This window comes from Erpetoichthys calabaricus, chromosome 15 (assembly GCF_900747795.2).
Source record: "Erpetoichthys calabaricus chromosome 15, fErpCal1.3, whole genome shotgun sequence".
In the NCBI taxonomy this organism is placed as follows: domain Eukaryota; kingdom Metazoa; phylum Chordata; class Cladistia; order Polypteriformes; family Polypteridae; genus Erpetoichthys; species Erpetoichthys calabaricus.
Genome location: NC_041408.2, coordinates 79,407,080 through 79,432,613, shown reverse-complemented (window position 1 = coordinate 79,432,613; position 25,534 = coordinate 79,407,080). Strand labels below are relative to the sequence as shown.

The window sequence follows — 25,534 nt, the reverse complement described above, 5'->3', positions numbered from 1 at the left end:
TTGAATTGCTGTAATTTGCAAATTTATTGATGCTTACAAAGATGATTTTCATGAAGGTAATGTGCTTCACCGGTCCTGCTCATCAGCACACCACGAGGGGCAGAGGGTCTTGTGCAGACGCTTTACTTGCACTCAGACAGAAGAGATGACCAGGAGACTGTGTGGCATTCTTGAGCAAAGGGCATCTCAGGCCTGGAAAGAAATAAAAAAACAAACAATCAAGCCAGCAGAAGGTCAGGATGCCCACAGCACAAAACACTGTGACTGTGTGGAGCGACGCCTCAGACCACACACGGCTCAGTTCACACCTGGTAAGGGTATCCGTCAATAAGGGCGCGCACAAAAAGGCGACCTTCAAAAGGGCGACCTCAATTGAGCGCCGAATAAATGCACGCGCAAATAAAGGAGCGCTTCAAAAGGGTGACGTCAATTGAGCGCCGAATAAAGGCGCGCGTAAATAAAGGAGCGCTTCAAAAGGGTGACGTCAATTGGGCGCAGCGAATAAAGGCAAACGCAACAAAATTACAGAAAATTTATTAGATAAAGGCAATGATTGAACGTATAAAAAGGTGAAAGCAAGAATATTAAAACATCCAATTAATTAATGCATGAACTTCTAATGACCTATTTCTAACGAACTATTTCTAAAGCTCTCTATATTTCGTTGTTTTCAAAATTACAGAAAATTCGATTAAGGCAATGACTGAACATATTTCGTTGTTTTCAGAATTACAGAAAATTAGATTAAGGCAATGACTGAATGTATAAAAAGGTGAAAGCAAGTTACACTTGAAGCTGTAGATTATGTGCAATCCTATATTCAGTGCATTTCCAGATGTGTTTCCCGTTGATAGTTTTCTCCTTTCTGAATGTATAGCCTTCGACTACGAGTAGATCTGCACCTTTGTTGCTCTTCACATATTCCAGAGCCATTTCAACTAAATTATCTACGAGCGCCTTTATTTGCCGTGCTCAATTGAGGTCACCTTTTTGAAGCGCTCCTTTATTTACGTGCGCCTTTATTCGCCGCGCCCAATTGAGGGCGCCCTTTTGAAGGTCGCCTTTTTGTGCGCAGCCTTATAGAATAGAACCCTGGTAAGCTGGCCACTTCCTCCCAGTTTGAACATTTTTAACATTCGTATCTGTGAGCAGCTCAGCATGCAGGAGAGAATCACTGCAGTGGTGGCAGGCCAGTGTGGCGCAAACCCTGAGGCTGTGGCTTCAAATCCTGTGTGCCCTCAAGTGAGTCACTTCACCTGCCTGTGCCCCACAGTTGGCAAAACAAACAAAATGGAACCAGTTGTGTCTCAGATGCTGGAAGTCGCCTAGAGCCAAAAAGTACGGACTAAAACAAATGTGAACTAACAATAGCTGGGAGTTTTGTTCACAAAGATTCTCAACCTGCTGAAGTTTATGGAGTACAAAGTTAAAGCCAGCTGAAATTTAGCATCTAGAAAATCCTGAAAGCATCTTATATGCAGTGCTGTGAAAAAAGTATTTGCCCCCCTCCTGATTTCTCATTTTTTTGCATGTTTGTCACACCTAAATGTTTCAGATCATCAAACAAATTTAAATATTAGACAAATAAAACCCAAGTAAACACAAAATTCAGTTCTTAAGCGATGATTTTATTTATTAAGGCAAAAAAACTATTCAAACCTACATGGCCCTATGTGAAAAAGTAATTGTCCCCTGAAATGTCTGAAACATTTAAGTGTGACAATCATGGAAAAAGTGAAGAAATCAGGAAGGGGGCAAATACTTTTTCACAGCACCGTAGTCCCTTTAACTATACCAAATGGTGGTATGCATTAGACAAAGGTGCTATAAAATAAAATAAGGTGGTAAACCAGAAAAATGGCAATGCAGCCCCCGACTGTGTGACCCCGAGCTTACATTGCACAACAGTTTGCTGTTCAATATTTAATGGCACTAAAAACAGGGGGAGGGCGGCACGGTGGCACAGTGGTAGCGCTGCTGCCTCGCAGTAAGGAGACCCGGGTTTGCTTCCTGCGTGGAGTCTGCATGTTCTCCCCGTGTCTGCGTGGGTTTCCTCCCACAGTCCAAAGACATGCAGGTTAGGTGGATTGGCGATTCTAAATTGACCCAAGTGTGTGTTTGGTGTGTGTGTGTGTCCTGTGGTGGGTTGGCAACCTGCCCGGGATTGGTTCCTGCCTTGTGCCCTGTGTTGGCTGGGATTGGCTCCAGCAGACCCCCGTGACCCTGTGTTCGGATTCAGCGGGTTGGAAAATGGATGGATGGATGGAAAAACAGGGGGCTTACTCTGGATGATGGGATGGCTCAGCACAAGTTAGCTATTAGGTGGTCATGGGGTGAGAGAAAGACAGACAGAGAGAGAGTGAGAGAGAGAGTAGGCTGGTATAGGAACGGGGGGGTGATTAGGGGGCCAGAATTTAAAAAGATCCTGTGTGATGGGCTATTTAGCCAGGATATCGGGGTACACCCGACTCTTTTTGAAAGATGCCCTGGGACCACAGAGAGTCAGGACCTCAGCTTTAAGTCTCATCCAAAGCACAGCACCATTTTAAAGCACAGTGTCAATGGGGGTCCACACACAGACCACAGTGTAAGTGCCCCCTGCTGGCCTTGCCAACACCTCTTCCAGCAGCAACCTGCGCTTTTCCTAGATGGTCTCCCACCCGAGCACTGGCTGAGCCCGAACTGACTTGGCTTCAGGTGGATCAATAAACCGACTTCTTCGAATGTTTGTCCCTGTGATTTGTTAATTGTCACAGAAAAAGAGATTATAACGGGAAACTATAAATGTTTTAATGCGAATGGCATATCAAGATCTCCATTGGTGTCTACTGTTACCCCCTGAAGATGAACTACATGACCTTTCTTGTCGCCTGTTAAAATTTTACGTGTCAGAATTGTTCGACCAATTTTGAATACAACTAATCTCGTCCTATTGCATAGCCCATCACTCAGACAAAAATTACACAATAACATTACAATACATCCTTCTTTCAACAGTAATTCGAGTGGTGGAAAACCAGATGGTGTTAACGGTTGTAGATATTCTATGGGATATTGAAAGTTGATGTTTTCATCTTCCGTATCATCACCACCAACTGTTTCAGCAGAGTCTATTGATACGCATTTAACTAATTTGCTGTGTAACTGATTGACAATTTTTGCGTTAATTCGTTTGACTTCATCGTTTCTCGTGCTAGGATTGCCCGTGTACTCATTTCTTCTGTTGATAACCCTTCGGATGTGAAATTCTTCAATAAGATTTGGACATAATACGTCTTCTTTTATTGGGAAATTAAAGTGAGGAAAACTTAAAAATTGATAAGAGCTGAGAGCGCAGGAACTGTGATGACAAAAACATTCACACCAATGAGAGGTGAGAGTACAGTGGGCCATTAACCATTAATGGCTGAGAGGAGGGCGGGACTTGAAAAAATCTCTTGACAATAGTCTCGTCTCGTCTCAAGATTTTCTTTTATAATGAAGAGATTTATTTATGTATTCCTTCAGATTTTGAGGCCTGCTCTGTAAACTGTTTGTGAAATAAACAGCAGCATGAATGTCAAATTGACATTGAATTGAATTCAACCTTGGAGAATACTTCCCATATCTGCTCTTCCATCTTGTAAGTTGTGTATCCAGTTTGTGGAGCCACTGTCTATACTGGTGAGAGCCAAGTCAGACCACCACAGGTGACACTCACACAAATTGTCTCCCCTAACGTATGTGACACCACCCCGAGTAGAGAGGGGGCGCCGTCTCTCATGGTCTTCTCTCCTTTTTCCCCTTTGAGGGCAATAAAGCCAAGGAAGCCCCGCCCCTTCCGACCTACTTGGTATAAAAGGGAGGTCTTCCCGGAAGGTGGCATCTCATTTCAGACCTGACCGCTGTAGACAGCGAGTGCGTCCCGTAAAAGAGAGAGTGCCATCGAGGGCGTGTTTTATTTAACGTTTTTTCTTTTCTGGCGGAATGGACCAGGGTTCTGCCCACTTAGCACCCTAAGTATTTGGATTTTGTCCTGCCTCTTCATTCATCCTGCTACAACACACACGTTTTTGGGAGTACAACAGAAACAATCAGGTTGGAAAAAGTGGTGACCATCAAAAAATGCAAAGTAAAGTGAGACAGATTTGAAGTTCATTCAAATAAAATATAAAATCAATTGAAAAAGTGAGGCACCAGGAAGAGTGGGCAGATGTCTGGTCATCCTTAAAGGCGCTATATAAATAAAAACCATTATTATTATTATTATCCCAGCAGTCACCGTGTGTGCAGGTGGCTCATCTACTGCTGGTCACTTGGCCTTTTTCTAGGGGTTTCATCCCAAAGACTGCTGGGCAGGTTGACTGGTGACCATAAACTGACCTGATGTGAACGGCTCGGGTGGCCCAAACTCAAGTGGGGCTAATTTACAGCCATCAGGTAGCCTAACAGAAACATCTTCAGGATGTGGAAGGAAACTGGAGGACCCAACGGATAAAAAAAAAAAACATTCAGACATGGGTGGAACCAAACTTCACCTGACTGAAAGAAAACCCAGTGTGGATTTTTATACTTCAAAAGGCTGACCACGTTGGAAAAACTGGAACAAGCACTTATGCCATGTTGTGCTTCTCCCTCAGAGTGCTGAACAGACCATCAGATGGCTCAAAATCAATCGGTTCACAATGTTGGTGGTGCTCAATCAATCAGCATTCTTTTATTTTTTAAATGTGCCGCTTCCATACGCTTCACTGGTAAAGCCTACAGGGGCATTTAGGGAGGCAGTGTGGCAGAGCACTCAAGGCTTTGGCTCTCAAACCCTGAAGACGTGGGTTCAGATCCCACTACTGACACCATTTATATATTTCTCTTTCTCTCTTTCAAGCTTCTGTAAAGTTCTAATTTCTCCTTGGGGACAGATAGATAGATAGATAGATAGATAGATAGATAGATAGATAGATAGATAGATAGATAGATAGATAGATAGATAGATAGATAGATAGATAGATAGATAGATAGATAGATAGATAGATAGATAGATAGATAGATAGATAGATAGATTTTAGTATAGTAGTCAGGATAAAAGACCATGGTCCTCAGCCGGAAAAGGGTGGAGTGCCCTCTCAGGGTTGGGAGCGAGATCCTGCCTCAAGTGGAGGAGTTCAAGTATCTCGGGGTCTTGTTCACGAGTGAGGTAAGAATGGAGCGTGAGATCGACAGGCGGATCGGTGCGGCGTCTGCAGTAATGCGGGCTCTGCATCGGTCTGTCGTGGTGAAAAAGGAGCTGACCCATAAGGCAAAGCTCTCAATTTACCAGTCGATCTATGTTCCTACCCTCACCTATGGTCAGGAGCTATGGGTAGTGACCGAAAGAACGAGATCGCGAATACAAGCTGCTGAAATGAGTTTTCTCCGCAGGGTGTCTGGGCTCTCCCTTAAAGATAGGGTGAGAAGCTCAATCATCCGGGAGGGGCTCAGAGTAGAGCCGCTGCTCCTCCACATCGAGAGGAGTCAGATGAGGTGGCTCGGGCATCTGACCAGGATGCCTCCTGGACGCCTCCCTGGTGAGGTGTTCCGGGCACGTCTAACCGGGAGGAGGCCCCGGGGAAGACCCAGGACACGCTGGAGGGACTATGTCTCCTGGCTGGCCTGGGAACGCCTCGGGATTCTCATGGAAGAGCTAGAAGAAGTGGCCGGGGAGAGGGAAGTCTAGGCATCTCTGCTCAAGCTGCTGCCCCCGCGACCCGACCTCGGATAAGCGGAAGAGGATGGATGGATGGAGTCAGGATAAGATAGAGATAGATAGATAGATAGATAGATAGATAGATAGATAGATAGATAGATAGATAGATAGATAGATAGATAGATAGATATTATCCTGACTACTATACTAAAATCTATCTATCTATCTATCTATTTGTCCCCAAGGAGAAATTAGAACTTTACAGAAGCTTGAAAGAGAGAAAGAGAAATATATAAATGGTGTCAGTAGTGGGATCTGAACCATGAGGAAGTCACTTCACCTGCCTGTGCTCCGATTGTATCTCAAATGTTGACGCCAACCAAACAAGTAAATAATAATAATTTATAATAGGAGTTAGGGCCATAAGATAAGTGACTAGCCACACGTGTAACTGAGTGCTCCTGTGTCAGAACGAGAAAAAAATGGGTTGACAATGAAAAGCCACCAGCCACCCAAAAAAAAAAAAAAATAGAATCGCACTTACCACTTGTCTTTAGAGATTATTTTCAGGCAGGTTATATCATCCTGGATGTTATCATCTAGCAGCTCTGTGAGGGAGGAAAAGCATAAAAAGACATCATCAGAAACATTGAAAATCAGTAATACACTGAAAACACAGAGGAGGTGATGTGGTGCCAGCACCCTGTCACCCGGTGCCCCACAGCTCAGCAGGTGACTCTAAACAGCATGGCAGCCCCTCAGGTTGGTCAGTGACTTGTGTCCAGTGAGCGCCACGGCCCAAGCCTGTCACCTGACCAACCTGTGATGAATAAAGTGGGCACTGAGGACAAGCGGAGTAACGAGTTACGTAACTTGTGGGTCTTCATGTCTGCCACGTCCTATACATCTTCGCCCCCTTTATTATACAACATGGCGGTCATTTTGCTTATGTGAGACGATGACTCTAAAGTCAACGTGAAGACACATCTCTGCAAGGTGGGCTAAATTAATGACAAATGTAAAATGAGCTCAGCCAAAATGTTACTTTTTCAGTGCAAATGTTGTTTGCTTATCTTGGACGTTGCGTTTTCTTCAGCGATGTTGTAAAAAGTTGAGCGGTGAGTTCGGAGTGTGGTGGTGGGAGTGCTGACGAGCGTGATGTTAATACTCATTTTAATTTTGAGCGTGGGTTCGAATCTTTCTTTTTTTTGTGCCTTTTTTAATTTACTTTCTCGTATATGAAGTGTAGGGAGAGTATTGCAGTCGTTCAAAAATTCGATGTCGAGATTTTGATGAATCTCGACGTTTTAGACCTCCGAAAATACCATTTTTGGAATTGTGTGTGTGTGTAAACACGATAACTTGAGGACGCTTTCACGTACAAGTATTAGGTACAAAATGTAGATTCCTATCAACTCTTGGGCTATTTCCGTTAACCGGAACTGGTACTTTATCTTTTATTGAAAAAGAAATTTACAGAGTGGGAAGTGGGCACGTCTGAGGCCCCGTTTATACCTGGCATAGCCGTGTGGCGAACATGGCGTTGGAATTGGAGATGCGCCCCCTCTGCCGTACACCGAGGTTTCTCTAACTACTCAGCATGGCGTATGTGTATCCAAAAGGGTGACTTTCAAGGAGAGGCTGGTTACGTGATGAACGAAAGGCAGAATGTGACGCACTAGGTCACCAAAACGCAAGGAAGACAAGCAGAAACATTTGAAACGCATCTGCTCATCATGTCGATCCGCCGCACTCAAGAACATTACACGCGGCCTTCCTTCGCCAGTTTCTGTCAATCCTCCTTCTAAAAGCAGGCCCAACTCTCCTCCCATCCTCTGATGTGACACCAAACACCATCACCTATTGACTAGCAGGCTATCTAAGCCTTCCATTTGCCTCAAAAGTCACACCCGTGTTCAGAACACCAATATGGACGCATCCAGGAAGACCTTTGATGTTCTTGCTTTATTCGGAATAAAGAGCAGTTGTTAACAACGCATTGCATGGTGCTTTGCGCATCCCAACACCGTAGTGACATGTCCACAGATAGACGTTGGACGGTACTGAGTGCGCGACCGATTTAATGAGACATAAATACACAGACGTGCTAACGAGCAGTGTGATAGTACAGCTCTCACGAAAGTTGACGGTAAACGTTGCCATTTTTGGATTGATGTTATGATCTGAAGTCGTGCAAACTCACACATGACAGACCTGCCCTGAGTTTCCGAGTTGGATTTCCAACTTGTGGAGCATTTCAGTTGAAAATTCCAACTAGGAACTCGGAGATTTTGACTTCCCACTTCAAATGGTACGTACTGTAGCATATCAATGCGCCGATCGAGCGGGCCGCCGCCAGTGTCAATGTGGTCTGGTCGCCCCCCACACGCCCCTGCACACCGTTTTCACTTGGTAAGTATAAAGTGGGCTTTAGGTGTGAGATGTCACAGAAGGGCTTGCCGATGTTCGCTTATTCCTACGTTGTGCGGGTGGGTCTGTGACTCTGTCTTAGGAACATTCATAGAAAACGCAAAAGCACATCATTGATATATACTTCGATATATATTTGAGTTTCTGTAAAAATTTCATTTCCTCTTGGGGGGCCAAATATAGTATACTGTAATTGAATCCAATTGCAAATGAGTTCACCTTTAGAGACGTCTGTTCTGAAAGGCCCGTGGCAGACTTCGGCACTGATTTTCACTCTCCATCTCTTTAAAAAATGTTATGTTTAAGAAATATAAACTACAGTTCGCCCCTGACCCTCCACAATGAACAACCGCCAGGACACAAATCCATGTCATTCCGACGCTGTTGAGTCACCACAAGCCCACTTGGGCTCGGCTTTTTCGTGAATTTCGTCTCGTGACACTCGTGACGTGCGCAGCCTCGCATTGTGTCCTGGCGGACTTTTTGGCTTGGGACTCATCGCGTCAGAAATATTTACCCGCAGATGTGCTCCCTCTGTCCCAGGTGAAGTACATCAAGAACTAACGTAAAAGCGTCAGCGTTGTTCCAATCCGCCCCCTTTAAAGACCGCGCCACCCCAGCTCGACACTTACGCTCACACTTGAGGTGACAGACGCCGTCCGGTTTGCCATCGCCGCAAGCCAGCTGGCTGTCGATCTGGAAGATGCCAAGCAGCCTGGGCGTCTGGACGGAGTGATCTTCGGGTGGCATCCCAGATGACTCCATGACGTCCTCGCTGGAGATCGAGCGCCGCGGACGCTTCCTCCGGTCGCCCTTGTCCGGTTTTGATTTTTGGCCTTTAGACGCGTCCTCGTGCTTTTCCGGTGAGCCCATGCCAGACGCGTCCCCTTCCTCAGAGTTGGACATTGACCTTTTCTGACGCCTCTTGTTCTCCTTGCCCCCATGTCCGCTGGGTGGCCCATGTTCACGGTCTCCCCTGTTTGGCTGGAATTCGTTCTCGTTTGACTCCATGCCTGATGATTCGCTGTTGTCACGCGGGTTCGAGTCCTCTCGCGACCTCTTTGCACGGTGGCCATGCCATTGTCTTTCTTCAACAACATATATCTCATTGGAGTCCGGCTGGGGCTTCGGTCTCTGCTCCCCCAGGGCATGAACAGGAGTGACAGCGTTGGTGTTGAAGCCGCTTTTGTTCTTGACAAAGCAAATCACTGCGGGAGACAAAAAAGTCAATCAAGAGTTATGGGGGACTAACATCCCAGGAGCCCCAAACTGAGCAGGCCATTTGGAGACACCCGGTCACTGGCCGGCCTCATACGGGAACGGAGGAGCCGCCACTTGGTGACCACACGTCAGGCAGCGGGATCTGGCAGCAGAAAAGCGGGACGCTCTGGAAGGGTGGGGGTCCCAAGCTATTGAACGTCATTTCAGTGGCGACAAAGAGGCTCATAGAGGGACATCTTTCAACCAAATATTTGGAACACGCGGCTTTAAAATGAACACATGAGTAGAACACGTGAAAAAAAAATCAAAAGCTTCTGGACCCGCGAGACGGGGTGAAGTAAAAGGGGCATAAAAGACACTAAATGAGCATGAAAGGCGCTATATTAGTATAAAAAGATACGACTGGCATAGAATGATACTTATGAAAGGCACCATATTAGTGTAGGCAGGCATGAAAAGCACTGTTGGAAAGATGTGTCAGGCACTATATAAGAGATAGACAGATAGATAGACATGAAAGGCACTATATGATAGATAGATAGATAGATAGATAGATATGAAAGGCACTATATGATAGATAGATATGAAAGGCACTATATGATAGATAGATAGATAGATAGATAGATAGATAGATAGATAGATAGATAGATAGATAGATAGATAGATAGGCACTATATGATAGATAGATAGGCACTATATGATAGATAGATAGATAGATAGATAGATAGATAGATAGATAGATAGATAGATAGATAGATAGATAGATAGGCACTATATGATAGATAGATAAATAGACAGACAGACATGAAGGGCACTATATGATAGATAGATAAATATGAAAGGCACTATATGATAGATAGATAGATAGATAGATAGATAGACATACATGAAAGGCACTATGATAGATAGATAGATAGATAGATAGATAGACAAACAGACATGAAAGGCACTATATGATAGATAGATAAATATGAAAGGCACTATATTAACATAACGGAGTATGCAGTATATTATTATAAACAAACACCAAAGGCACCGCATTAGTACAGATAGATTTATAAGAAATAAACTAAAAAGGTACTATACAAAGCACCGATATGAAAGGCACTATATTAGTACAGATAGAAACATAAGGAATGCACTTTACAGACCCATTGCATTAACGGTATAAAAGGCAAAATATCAGTACTGACAGACGTGAAAGGCACTGCATTAATATAAAGTAGATGGACGGATATTAAAGGAGCAGTACATGAGATTGACATGAAAGGCACTATATTAGTATCGACAGATAAATAAGGACATCACTGTATTAGTATTGATGCACATGAAATGAACTGAAATAGTATAGAACGATATGAAAGGTGCTGTATTAGTATAGACAGCTACATATGAAATACACAATAGTACAACTGATGGGCATCAAAGGGACTGCATTGGTACAGAGAGATATGAAAGGCGCTATACAAGTACAGACAGATAGGAAAATGCGCTGTAGTAGTACTGATGAAAAGTGAAAGGCACAGCGTTAATAAAGATATGAAAGGCACTATATTAGTTTTAACAGATATGAAAAGGTGCATTAAAATAAAGTTATGCAAGGCACTATATTAGTAAAGACAAATAAATAAATGCGCTGTATTTGTACTGACGAACGTGAATGGCGCTACATTAACACAGAGCTCTGAACGAGCCAGTGGCATTTTTTCACAGTAGGTCTCTTTCAGTATCCCGTAGTTTGTAATTGTATTTCGCCCGAGGACTCGTCACGACGCCCTGAGCCTGTACTCGGTGATGAGCGCCATACAAACATAAGCTGAATCGAAGCGAGTACAAATAGAGCGCCTTTCAGATCTTTCTGCCCATCTAATGCGTTTCCTTTCCTATACACCTCACAGACAGAGTGTCTCTTATCTCTCACTATACTAAGGCAGTGTCTTTCATACACAGCTATCTATACTAATATAGCGCCTTTCGTATCAATGTGACTATCTAAGATCGGCCCTTTCTTACACCGCTCACAGACTCATTAGATAGACAGACAGACGACTACAAGAAGCGCGACCTCACGTTGACTTTTTGTCCGCGCTCCTGACCTCAGCGACAGTGGACGGCTGTTTCGGCCTCGGCGGCGCGCGCCCCACTGACCTGTCCCGTTGCTCCTCGCTTACCTGCGCCTTATCCCCCTCTTTCTACTCCCCGTTCTCCCGTTTCGTGGTCTCACAGAGCGGCTTGACGTCGGCCGCGGTCGATCCCAGATAACCTTAAAGTGCCGCCGTCCCCGCACGGGTAACAAGTGTAGACGCGCGGACATCACGTCCGAGGTGGTCATCATGCGGCGGTGGCGAGCGCTCTCGACTCCCGGGACCCTGACTGACCTTTAGCGATGATGTCTTGGAGCATCTTTCCTTGCTGGCTGCCCCAGTGGACCATAAGGTTGTCAAAGAGCTCGCACTTGGGGACCAGCCTGGCGTCAGTGAGCGGTGGCAGAGTGGCCAGCGCGGCGAGGGCGAGGATCGCCGCTGCGGAGATGGAGAGGTGCCTCATGACGAAGGTAATGGAAGGCAGCGGCAGCGCGGGGCGCTTAAGTAACTCTAATCCCATTGCCGATCCCACCCACTGCACTCGTAACGGGACTTGAAAGTTTGACAAAAAAATGCGGTAGAGTTCCACGAGTAACGTGAATCACGAGACCTTGTCGAACAGGACCCGCGTGTATCGCCTTACGCGGAAATGAGAAGGCTGGGTGAGCGGGCGGGCGGGCGGGTGGGCGATCGTGTGTCCTAATGCCCCCCGGCGGACTGCAGTAAAGAAATGTGACAATCCGCCCAGGCTGAACGTGTCATGTCACCGTACACCTGTCTGCTGTGTGTCATCTACGGCAGCCATGGGCACGAAAAAAAGGAAACCGGCTGGACGGGAGCCCCGGGAGAACACGGACACGCCGCACAGAAGCGGACATTTCAGGGGGCAACGCTAGTCATTGTGGAAATGTCCAGATGTGAACAGAAGTTTCCGGTGTAATTTTCTAATATGGCATCAACGTCAATGTCGATTTATAAAGCGCCTTTCTGCAGGTGACGTACAGCTATGGTTACAGTTCAAGTATCTGCTTGGTTTTTGCAAGTAGGGGGAACTAAGCAGGACCCAAACACCTTGATATAGCCGACCAAGTGAAATGTCGAGGGCTTGTGGCACATCTCCGTGCCCAGCATGTCTTTGCCCATACATAACTATTTATTGAGCCTGGGCATCTGAAGTGCCGAGTTTGTGTCCTCACTTTGTAGAACCGAAAGCCAATTCTGAACTTCACATCCATAAGATACACGTGACAGGCAGCTGGTGTCAGGGGCACAACATGGGTGTAACGCCTGGTTACCCACAAAGCCCCCTTTTGAGTGTATTAATTTAAACTAATAATGAAGGACAAAACCTTCCTGAAGACGTAGACGCGCACCACTGAAGGCGCAAACAGCACGGGACCCGCCGCCCTGGCTCACCCTGAAAAAGAGCATTTACAACAGAACCCTGATTTATTGTTCCTGTTTTCAATATTTTGACACCTTTCACATTTTCTGAACATAAACCCACCACTGTCTAAATAAGCGACCCGTTCGCACTGCTGCTAGAAGCGACTCCATCCTGATTGTTGTCTGGTATCTGATTTGATTTTTTTTTGACGGCTCAAATTAATTTTGCGACTGACCCAAATCTGATATGACTTTGTATGTCTGCCCTGAACTTGTCCTGCATGTGCCAGCCAGACGCAGATGAACGGACGGAAGCCATTTGCTGTGACACTCCGGCGCGGGACGTCTGCGAATTCGACTCGTGATGGCGGGAAGAGAAACAGAAAAAGGAAAAGTCGGAGCTGCCGGCTTGAGCGCAGGTCCTGTAGGCGCGATACAGAAGAAGGTGGACACCCCCAAATGACTGGCATCGGGCAGCAAACCAGGATCCAGCTATGCAATCTCCGGTGACACACACTGGGTCCACTGAAGAGCTCCATGACTTTAGTATGGCATTGCCAGAGGATGCCACCTTCGCCACAAGTCGGTATGTAAAGCTGCTGCTCTGCTAGATCTGTCCTGGCTAAATGTCGGGTCGAGTGGGGCTGGGGGGCTGGAGCTCGCGGCTTCAAACACGGGACAGGGTGCCAGTCCATCGCAGGGGGAACAAACGCACAAACACACACACACATCCTGGCACTGGACATTTGGGCGAAACCCATACAGACACAGAGTGCACATGCAAACTCCATGCAGGCAGGACCCGGGACTCGAACCCTGTGCCACCGTGCCAACCCCGGCCCACTGCCAGTGCTGTTATAGTGAAGTGGAAGTGCTGAGGGGCACCAGTAGCTGAGCCACAAACTGGTGGGCCACACCAACTCACGGAGTGGGGCCGCCGAGTGCAAAGTGCACAGAAATGGCCTGTCCGCTCGGGCAACACTAACAGCAGAGTTCCCAACAGGAGCACAAGACCCCGGGACCCTCGTGAAACGGATTTCCATGGCAGGCCTAAGATCCCAATGCACAATGGCAGGCGTTGGCTGCACTGGCGTTAAGCACACCACCATTGGACTGTGGAGCAGTGGAGACGTGGAGCGGCGAGTCACACCTCACTAGCTGGGGGTCCGGTGGACCTCCAGGAGGTCGCTGCCTTCTGGGCTGCATAGTGACGAGTGGTGGAATTAGGATGGCTGCCTGGGGCCCTTAGTTCCTGTGAAGAGTCCCGTTAATGTTACAAGAATACAAAGACATTTTAGACAATCGTGAGCTTCTAACTTTGTGGTAACAGTTTGGTGAAGACCCTCTTCTGTTCCAGTTTGACCAGTGGGCCTGTGCTCCAAGCAGGTCCATAAAGACATGGAGAGGTCTGCACAGAGCCCTGGCCTTAACCCTACTGGACCCCTTTGGGATGAACTGAAACGCCGACTGGGAGCCTGGTCTTCTCGTCCCACGTCTGTACCTCACCACACTTTAAGGGAACGAATCCCCCCGAGACGCACACTGAAATCTTGGGGGGGGGGGGGGGGGAGGGGGGGGGGGGTCTGGGGAAATGAGGAGGCTGTCATAACCAAACAGGGGGACGCCAACTCCATACTAGTGCCAGTGGTTTTAGATGTCCAGGAAGATCATGAAGATGGGATGTCCAGCAGTCCTCAAAGCTTTGGGCACACAGCATACGCAACAGTCGTTAGGAGAAAGAAGTGAAAAGGTTTGTGCCAAACAGACTTGAGTCACAGGAATGGAAAAAATGGCACTTGAGCCGCAGTGTGAACGTCACCTTCTTGTGCCACACGGTTATCAAGTGTCTGTGGATTAAAAGACGCGGCTGCTATTAAAGGAATAACAACCTGAAAGAAGAGAAAGGGGCAACAAGAAAAACACAAATGAAAACGACCAGACCAGGACTCCGCAGACCCGCGCTGAGGGGGTCCGGTCAAATCCTTGACAACTTTTTGTATTTCACACTTGTCAAGACCCCCAAAAACACAACACGGGTGTCCTCCTGGAATTTCAAACTCGCCCGCCTTTTCACTGAAGTCTGAAACATTTCAAACATTTCGCGATTGTTCAGAGTCCAAATGGAATGAAACCCACACGAATTGGGGGGAACTGAAATGAAACATTTCAAGACCCCAATGTTGTTCTGTACTTCATTCAGTTCAAATACTGTATGGTGGTGTGCTGTCAAGTTACTCAGCACAACTTCATTAAGAAAACTCGCAGTGGTCTGCAATCAGAAGAGGTGGGCTGGGAGGACAGGAAGAAGAAGAAAAAGAAGAAGCCTCTTGTGGTGGGCTCACCGCGACACTCGAATCACCCGACGTACCGAATGATAACCTGCTCTGATAGACAAGAAAGGCACTATATAATGATAGATAGATAGACAGACAGACATGAAAGGCGCTATATAATGATAGATAGATAGACAGACAGACATGAAAGGCGCAATATAATGATAGATAGATAGACAGACAGACATGAAAGGCACTATATAATGATAGATAAATAGATGTGAAAGGCACTATATGATAGATAGATAGATATGAAAGGCACTATATAATGATAGATAGATAGAAAGACAGGCATGAAAGGCACTATATAATGATAGATAGATAGATAGACATGAAAGGCACTATATAATGATAGATAGATATGAAAGGCACTATATGATAGATAGATAGACAGACAGACATGAAAGGCACTACATAATGATAGATAGATAGATAGATGTGAAAGGCACTATATGATAGATAGATATGAAAGGCACTATATAATGATAGATAGAAAGACAGGCATGAAAGGCACTATATAATGATAGATAGACAGACAGACATGAAAGGCACTATATAATGAGATAGATAGACATGAAAGGCACTATATAATGATAGATAGATATGAAAGGCACTATATGATAGATAGATAGACAGACATGAAAGGCACTATATAATGATAGATAGATAGACAGACAGACATGAAAGGCGCTATATAATGATAGATAGATAGGCAGACAGACATGAAAGGCGCTATATAATGATAGATAGATAGACAGACATGAAAGGCGCTATATAATGATAGATAGATAGACAGACAGACATGAAAGGCACTATATAATGATAGATAAATAGATGTGAAAGGCACTATATGATAGATAGATAGATAGATAGATATGAAAGGCACTATATAATGATAGATAGATAGAAAGACAGGCATGAAAGGCACTATATAATGATAGATAGATAGACATGAAAGGCACTATATAATGATAGATAGATATGAAAGGCACTGTATGATAGATGGATAGACAGACAGACATGAAAGGCACTACATAATGATAGATAGATAGATAGATGTGAAAGGCACTATATGATAGATAGATAGATATGAAAGGCACTATATAATGATAGATAGAAAGACAGGCATGAAAGGCACTATATAATGATAGATAGACAGACAGACATGAAAGGCACTATATAATGATAGATAGACAGACAGACATGAAAGGCACTATATAATGAGATAGATAGACATGAAAGGCACTATATAATGATAGATAGATATGAAAGGCACTATATGATAGATAGACAGACAGACATGAAAGGCACTATATAATGATAGATAGATAGATAGATGTGAAAGGCACTATATGATAGATAGATAGATAGATATGAAAGGCACTATATGATAGATAGATACATATGAAAGGCACTATATGATAGATAGATATGAAAGGCACTATATAATGTGGTTGAGAAATACCAATGGATGTAAATGAAAGCTGACCCTGTTAGAAGATGAGAGCTGAAACACTTGGGATGCTGATGTGAGGGATTGACCCCCTGCCTCCCCCCGGTGAGTGCAAAATGCTTGGAGGGGCTCGGAGTGACCAAATCGATAAGACGCAGAGACGGCCGAGCCGCTGTTTTCAGTAAAAACATGGAGAGGCACAAACGTGTGTGCTGCGTGGCTCATCGGACCCTCTTGAGACGAGGAGTTTGTTTCCCTTGACATCATTCAGATCATCAGATATAATGAGAAACAAAGCCCTTCTCCCACGCCGTCAGCCGCTGGGTATCGCATTGCGGATTTCACTCCTGCCCTTCCTGTTACGCCAGAGCCAATTCATCAGATTTATTGCGCCAAGGGTCGTTTTTCAAGCACATGCTGACAGCTTCACGGACTCGCACAGGCCTGAGGCATGGCGCCATGCCAAGTGATCAGGAGCTGGAGCAGGGCATCTCGCCCCGTCTATGCACATCCTGGTTGGGCCAGTCCCACTAATCACATGCCATTCATCTCCCATTCGCCTTTGTCTTCTGATGTGAGCCGAGGGCATCCGCTGCCAAAACTCTCCCAACAGTTGTGCACAATTCCAGCCACTGATGCGAGCTTCCCTTTCATCTTTAAATGGCTGCTAGTGTGGTGGTTAAGGCCCTGAAGGCTGTGGGCTCAAGTCTTGTGTGACCACAAGTGGGTCCCCTTCACCTGCCTGCGGTCGAGTTGGAAAAACACAAGAGATGGAAGCCCTCGTATCTCCTTGGATCAAGGGGTCAGCCAAATACAAACTGGGGATCATTTGCCAGAGGTGGTGAACCTCCCTATAACACCAAGGAGGGCAGTAGATATGGCCGCAGCTCCTCAGAAATTAGTGGGCCTGACCATCATGGGGCTGAGAAGGCCAAACATCAGTTTAATCTTTTAAGTTATTCAAACATTCAACGCCTCTTTTACAAAATTCACATCGGCTCAGTAGGCCTGTCAAGTAGTTGGACGCAGAAGTCTCCAAATAACGAGGGAGGACGGCGAATTACGGCAATTCTCCTCCAAAGCAACATACAACTTCAGCACCTTCAGAACGTATCGAGACCCCCATCACTTTCTACACCTTCTAATAAGTGGTTGGTGCCTTTTACTCAAGTCATGTCCTCATCGTGCGACGCTCCGCACCCCAGAATGACAACACAAAAGCAGGATTTTAGCATTTTTTGCAAATTTATTAAAAATAAAAATCTCTCATTGACACAAGTATTCAGAGTATCTGCTCAGTTGAAGACCCTTCTTCACTGTGATCACAGCCTGGAGTCTTCGGTGGTCTGACATGACTGGCTTCCCGCACTGCAGTTTGGGGATTTTCTGCCACTGTTCCCTGCAGGTCCTCCCCAGCTCAGTCAGGTGGGATGGAGACCATCAGTGGTCAGCCGTGTTCAGGTCACTTCAGGTTTGAGTGGGCTCAAGTCCGGGATCACTTAAGGCCATTCTTGGAGTTGTCCCTGAGCCTTTGCTTTGTCCTGTTGGAATCTGAACCTTTGGCCCAGTCAGAGGCCCACAGCACTCCAAGGTGGTTGTCATTCAGGATTTCTCCGTGCTCTGCGCTGTCCAGCTTTCCCTCAACCTTGGCTAGTCTCCCAGTTCCTGATGCTGCCACCATCTTGCTCCTCCATGAGAATGGCATTGTACAGGTGATGAGCAGTGCTTGGTTTTCTTCCTGATATGACATTAAGTTTGGTGTCATCAGATCAGAGAATCTCTCTTCTGACCGTCTGAGAGTCCTTTAAGGCACCGTTATTGCAACCTCCAAATGGACTTCCATGTGTCTTTTACCGAGAAGAAGTTTTGATCCGGCCACTCTGTCATAAAGTGCAGACTGGTGTTGCAGCAATGGTCATCTTTCTGGAGGTTTCTGTGGAGCTTGGCCAGAGTACCATTAGGTTCTTGGTCACCTCTCTTACCAAGGCCCCCCCCCCCCCCCCAAGTTTAGCCAGGTGGGCAGCTCCAGGAAGACTCACAGTTGATGCAAACTTAATCTAACTAGGAATTCAGGAGGCCACTGTCCTCTTGAGAACCTTCAGTGCTACAGACATTTTTTTGTAGCTTCCCCAAATCTTTGTCTCCACACAGTCCATTCTCTCAGCTCTGCCAGCAAGGCCTTCCACCTCATGGCCTGGTGTTTTTGCTCCAGTGTGGGACTCGGTTGATCGAGCTGCACTGTGGGACATCCTGAGGGTTCACAGTGTCCCTTCAAGGTTGCTGGCTGTCATGGCCGGCCTGTACTGTGAGTGCTGTGCAGAGTGGAGGCAGGACCTCTGTGTTTTTCCTAGTTGATTCTGGGGATCGTCAGGGTGTGTTCTGCTCCTACTCTGTTCAATGTTTGTATGGACTGGGTGTTGGACAAGATCATGGGGTCCAGCGGCTGTGGGGCATCTGTTGGTGAAGAAACATTCACTGATCTTGACTTTGCTGATGATGCTGTGATATTTGCAGAGTCAATGGAGGCTCTGATTGGGGCGCTCGAGAGACTGAGCGAGGAGTCTGAGTGTCTGGGCTGGCGAGTGTCCTGATAAAAACCAATAGCCAGGTCTTTAATGACCTCTTGGGCACGGCCATCAGCAGTGTGTCTGTCTGTGGAGAGAGTGTCGAGAGGTTTACTTACCCTGGCAGTGACATTCATGGCTCTGGTGACTCTTCCTATGAAGTCAGTAGATGGATTGGGAGAGCATGGGGGGTCATGAGGTCGCTGGAAAGGGGTGTGTGGCGCTCCTGATATCTATGCAAAAGGACGAAGGTCCAAGTCTACAGTCCTGGTGCTTCCTGTCTTGCTATATGGTTGTGAGACATGGACGCTATCCAGTGACCTGAGATGAAGACTGCACTCCTTTGGTACTGTGTCTCTTCAGAGAATCCTTGGGTACTGTTGGTTTGACTTTGTGTCGAATGAGCGGTTGCTCATGGAGTCCCGAATGAGGCACATCACCTGCATTGTAATGGAGCGTCAGTTACGGCACTACGGCCATGTGGTGTGTTTCCCCGATGGTGATCCAGTTGTCCTCACTGTTGAGGACCCGAGTGGCTGGACCAGACTAAGGGGTCGCCCACATGACACCAGGCTGCGGCAGATAGAGGGTCATTTCTGAAGGGTGGGACTGGACCGCGTGTCTGCCTGGGGGGTTGCCAACTGGGATCCCGAGCTGTTTCATTGTGTAGTGGGTGCAGCAGCACACTGTACCAGTGCATGCTGGGAGACCTTCAATAGACAGATGTTTGCCTTTCCTAAGCCATCCATTCCACTGAAGTGACCACAGGTGGACCCCAAAGTAGGTGGAGAAACATCTCAATAGAATGGGATGAACTTCAGCCAAATGTTCACGTGTCATAGCTAAGCGTCTGAAGACTTGTGTCAATGGGATGTTTCTATTTATTTTTAATTAATTTATAAAAATTAAAAAAAAAAAAAAAATTCTGGGGTATTGAGTGTTGCTTGATGAGCAAAAAAATAAAGAACTTAAACAGTTTTCACACAAAGCTGTATCATAACAAAATAAGAAAAAAACACGCAGGGGGTCTGAGGACTTTGTGAAAATAACCGTAAAACAATCGGCGGTTTTAGGAAAGGCTCTGATTATTAAAGATGACGGTACGTCGGTGTGAAAAAGAACACGTCAGGCAATTCATTTGTTTTTCTGTTAATTCAGAGAAGTAGGCCTGGTTGGGGGGTATTTGTAATTTCCTTTGATTTCCTAAACTGTTTATCAAGTTCACGGTTGTGTTGCACACCAAGTGCAAGGTGGGAGTTAAGCACGGTCCGCCGCTGAGCACACTCACGCACTCCCCCATATTAGACCAGTTTACAGTTACCTAAAGACCCAAAGTGCACACCCTTTTGGGCTCTGAGTTGTTCAGGTCTGTTTCAGGAGCATCTTCTGAGATGAGACGGGTCGTAAAACTTTTACAAAATGCCGATTCTATTTGCGTTTTAACGTCGCATTCCGTTTTTTAAGAAAGCACAAGGAATTCTGTAAGCTTCAGCTAATCGTCACATTGTGTAATGCGCCTGGAATGTCTGAACAACACGTGACAGGTCGCCTCTCTCTCGCCTGCCACAATTGTCAAAATGTTTATCTTAACCTTCAGATCCTCTGGGGTTCTTCAAAACCCAACAGTCAGAAGTGAACAGAATTTAATCAAAGCCATCAAGTCTCTCCTGGCACAGTCTTATCAACAGTAATGAGTGATCCCTGCTTAATTCTCTTCTCCTCGAGTTCGGTGAAAACACAGAAATGTTCAGGAATGGCAGAGAACACGGCAAAATGCATTGAAGTCAACAGGGAAGGAGAAACTGAAGTAGTTTTGAGGGGATTATAATGGTGCAATGGTCTGTGAAGTGTCCCTGAGGGTTAGAGATGTGACTGTCAACTATGCTTGATTGATTATTGTGGCCAAAAATGTGACCTAAGCTGTGAAGCAGCAACCAACTGTGCCACCGTAACTCCCTGGGATAAAATTCCTCAGTACCCTGAGTTCTTCACCTCTCGGCAGCTCTTATCACTACAACTAACACACACACCCCCGGAGTGTATAATGCAGGGGATCAGCGTCATGTCCTCGGGGGGCCAGCCCTGTGAGTACCTGATCTACGCTATGAAACAAAGAGCACAAGATGCCTAACCAAGAAGTTAAGACACAACATTCAATGAATCAATGCAGAACAACAAAGCATTTTCACAATATTCTCATTATGGGGAGCTAATGTACCATAAAATGAAAACATTGGTGGGGTACAAACCTGTCTGGATTTCCGACATCATGCATGCAGGTAAACAGCATAAATTATTGTCACAAATAGTGGAGCTAGCTCAAATCAAGTAGACATCCCCATCCAACTCTGGCAGCAACAGCTTTGTGATGTCACATTGGCATCAACAAGCATCAAGGGGAGCTGGGAAAAAAGTTCATCTAAGCCGGCAGCACCGGGAGTTTTCAGGAAAAAGTCCGGCAAACAAGGCCACTATTGTACCTAGAAAAAGAACATTTTGGCAAAAGTTGCCAATCAACGCTAATTATCAATAAACCTTATGACTCGAAAATTCTCCATATGGTAGAAGAGCCACAACGCTTACAAGGTCTACAATGATAGATAGATAGATAGATAGATAGATAGATAGATATGAAAGGTACTATATAATAGATATAAAAGGCATTATATGATAGATAGGTATGAAAGGCACTATATAATAGATAGAAATGAAAGGTACTATATAATAGATATAAAAGGCATTATATGATAGATAGATAGATAGATAGATAGATAGATAGATAGATAGATAGATAGATAGGAAAGGCACTATATAATAGATAGATATAAAAGGCATTATATGATAGATAGATAGATATGAAAGGTACTATATAATAGATATAAAATGCATTATATGATAGATAGATATAAAAGGCACTATATAATAGATAGATAAATATGAAAGGCACTATATAATAGATAGATATGAAAGGTACCATATAATAGAGATAAATTGGCATTATATGATCGATAGATAGATATGAAAGGCACTTTATAATAGACAGATATGAAAGGCACTATATAATAGATAAATAGATAGATATGAAAGGCACTGTATAATCGATAGATAGATATGAAAAGCACTATATAATAGATAGATATGAAAGGCACTGTATAATAGATAGATATGAAAAGCACTATATAATAGATAGATATGAAAGGCACTATATTATAGATAGATAGATAGATAGATAGATAGATAGATAGATAGATAGATAGATATTTGTCACCAGAGGGAAGTTTGACTTTTACAGAAACCTTTGACATAAATAAATAAATAAATAAATAAATAAATGGCAGTTGTGGAGCTGATCGACTGGCCTACTCCAACACACACTAAGCTGTGACCCTGTCTCCTGTAGTCATCGAGTTCAATGAACCCAACGCTGTCATAAGAACTATTCAACAAGGAATGCATTGTTTAAATGAAAAGCTATGGGCTTGTGCTTTTTGTTGAAAACTATTTGAACCTTTTTGCTAAAATCTAACAAAGTTACATCTGAAGACTTTACACAAAACACACATAAGAAAAACTAGAGAGAGAAAGCGAGTTAAAGGAATGTGAAAATGTCAAAGACTACGATTGTCATGAATGTTGAAAGGCTGAATGTAAAATACTAAATACAAAAAAGAAAAGGCACCTGCTTGAAAGGCTTCAGTTTTGTCTGAATGTGTTGACTTAACGTTTGGGTTTGGTTGTTCATAGTTAGCTTAAAGGATTTTGAAATACGATTACCTCGGCACACCTCTTACACAAAGGCTTAGTCCACACAGTTTTGGGTACACATTTAGGCTTACTCAATTATTATTATTTAGGCTTACTCAATTATTGCAAAACATGGAAAGAAATCACTAGCATAGAAATGTGAATGAACGTTGATGATGAGCTAAAAAGAAACAAAGAGAACGCACAGTTAAACATGCAAGCCAAGAGGAAGACAAAGGTTTTTCTTCTTCCTCAGTTACCTTTTTATGGTTTGTAGTATTGGACACTATTATGAGCAAAGCCAGTTTCTGTAGCCGAGGATCAGACCGCCAAGGTCCCCGCCTTCGGTCACCACCCAACTCACACTGCACCCGACCTCCTTGGCCCGTTCCATAGGTGGTGAGCCCATTGGAAGGGGGACCCACGTTACCTCTTCGGGCTGTGCCCGGCCGAGCCCCATGGGTGCAGGCCCGGCCACCAGGTGCTCGCCATCGAGCCCCACCTCCAGGCCTGGCTCCAGAGGGGGGCCCCGGTGACCTGTGTCTGGGCAAGGGAAAAAGTTGTCCAAAGGTTTGATTCATCATTGGAGGTTTGTTGAACCTCTCTTTGTCTCATCCCTCACCTAAGACCAGTTTGCCTTGGGTGGCCCTACCAGGGGCATAAAGCCCCGGACAACAGAGCCCCTAGGATCATTGGAGAGATAATCCGCATCGAGAGGAGTCAGATGGGGTGGCTCGGGCATCTGATCAGGATGCCTCCCTGGTGAGATGTTCCGGGCACGTCTAACCAGGAGGAGGCCCCAGGGAAGACCCAGGACACGCTGGAGGGACTATGTCTCCCGGCTGGCCTGGGAACGCCTTGGGATTCCCCCGGAAGAGCTAGAAGAAGTGGCCGGGGAGAGGGAAGTCTGGGCATCTCTGCTCAAGCTGCTGCCCCCGCGACCCGACCTCGGATAAGCGGAAGAAGATGGATTGATGGAATCAGGATAAGATAGATAGATAGATAGATAGATAGATAGATAGATAGATAGATAGATAGATAGATAGATAGATAGATAGATAGATAGTGAGCAAATATTTGTTATTTACAGCAGGTTTGCTGTTGGGAGGTCATATGTGTATTTTTATTCTGCTTTTGACTGTGCAGTCCATACTCATAAAGTGATTCATTTTTACATGTTTACAGTATACTTTGTACAAGTGAGCAGAGTGTACAGGTGGTGAGTTGTATTGTATCCTGTAAATTGTGGGAAACAACATTCATTCCAGTCATTTTTTAAAATCTATAAGATCTATACTACCCTTTCACATAAATATTATTGTCAAAAAATCACTGGATTCTCTCTATTTTTTTTTTTTTTTACAACGGAGCTCAAACACAATGAAAGGTACAATGGTCTGTGCTGAGGTATCCTGGGCCGGTCACATCACTTCCAGAGAGGCCTCGGCATGGGAGAGGCAGGCTCAGGTAAGCCGATGTCACACTACATGCCCTCCAGTCGTGGGGTACGTCACACTTGACAGACTTGACCTTGTTGCTGGACCGCGTCAGTTTACATGGCTGAAAAATCGCATGGCATGTTACTCCGTAGTGACTCTGTGCCAATCTACCAACACAGTCATGCTTGGCCCATTATGTTTTGTTGCAGCCGATACGCTGTCTGACAGAGGTGGTGCCACACAAACGGATGACAGATACAGTGAATTCAGCTGCAATCTCTGCTCATTTCTTTCTTTTTTCTGTTTTCGTTGTGGCACATAAAGCATATGAGACATCGGCTGGATGAGCTTCTCTTCTGTTTTGTGAGGTCCCAAACACTGGTATTCCTTGTTCCCTGGTCACTGCATTGTATGAATTATACTTCAGGATGAACACTCACTGGTTGTCAGCTCTCATACACACAGCTGCCTCTACGACTACACCTGTTTAAATTTTGTCAGGGCGAGTCGCTGGGTATGTCACAGTATGCAACTGGCTTTAAGGGAGCACAATGACAACTGTCTCTGACGAGCTAGGATTATGTAAGAGAAAGCTACGGCTGAAAATCGCTGGAAGAGTCGTGTATTGTGACAAGGCCTTAATAGACGTAGACTTCTCTGTAAGTACCTGTAACCCGGTTATTTGGCTGTGTAAACCGTAGTCGGGTTACAGTTAAGGCTTTTGTAGTTTGTGCCTGTGCATTGCACTCTTGCCAGCCCTTTGCATGAATCTGTTCTGCACACGCTTTCAGCAGGCCACGGGTAGAAACATCCACAAAATACATTTCCTGAGGCAAACACTCGGGCAATCACATTATTTCTTCTTCTAGCTGAAATCATCTGTCTCAATATTTCAGAAATCACTTAATGTATTTTGATGAACTTGGGAACAGTTTTCAGGGAGGGGCAACACAATAAAAGTAATGTGCACTTTTTAAAGTAAAGTAAGTGCACTTTTTAAAGCAACAAACAACTCAATACTGTTGTTATATTGAAGTAAAACTACCTGCCATTATTATAATCCAAACAGAATTGGAAGTAAGGCAGGAAACGCAGGTACTGGTATGCTGGTCTTTAGTAGGCTTCAATCACAGAGCCATGATGAACAGAATGGGCTTCGTGTTTCAGTAAGACTAAAGGGTCAGTTTACTTATAATCCAATTATTTGCTACAGACATG

The 25,534-nt window shown here is 45.1% G+C and overlaps 1 protein-coding gene across 1 annotated transcript; it reads right to left on the bottom strand.

The window, feature by feature from the left end:
• Window positions 1-11,944, bottom strand: LOC114666040 (uncharacterized). Its single transcript, XM_028820743.2, has 4 exons — window positions 11,692-11,944; window positions 8,725-9,300; window positions 6,207-6,270; window positions 1-192 (listed from the first exon to the last, which is right to left on the bottom strand). Exons 1-4 carry the CDS (start codon window positions 11,915-11,917, stop codon window positions 123-125), a joined length of 936 nt encoding a protein of 311 aa, XP_028676576.2. The 5' UTR covers window positions 11,918-11,944; the 3' UTR covers window positions 1-122.
• Window positions 11,945-25,534: the final 13,590 nt, after the last annotated feature.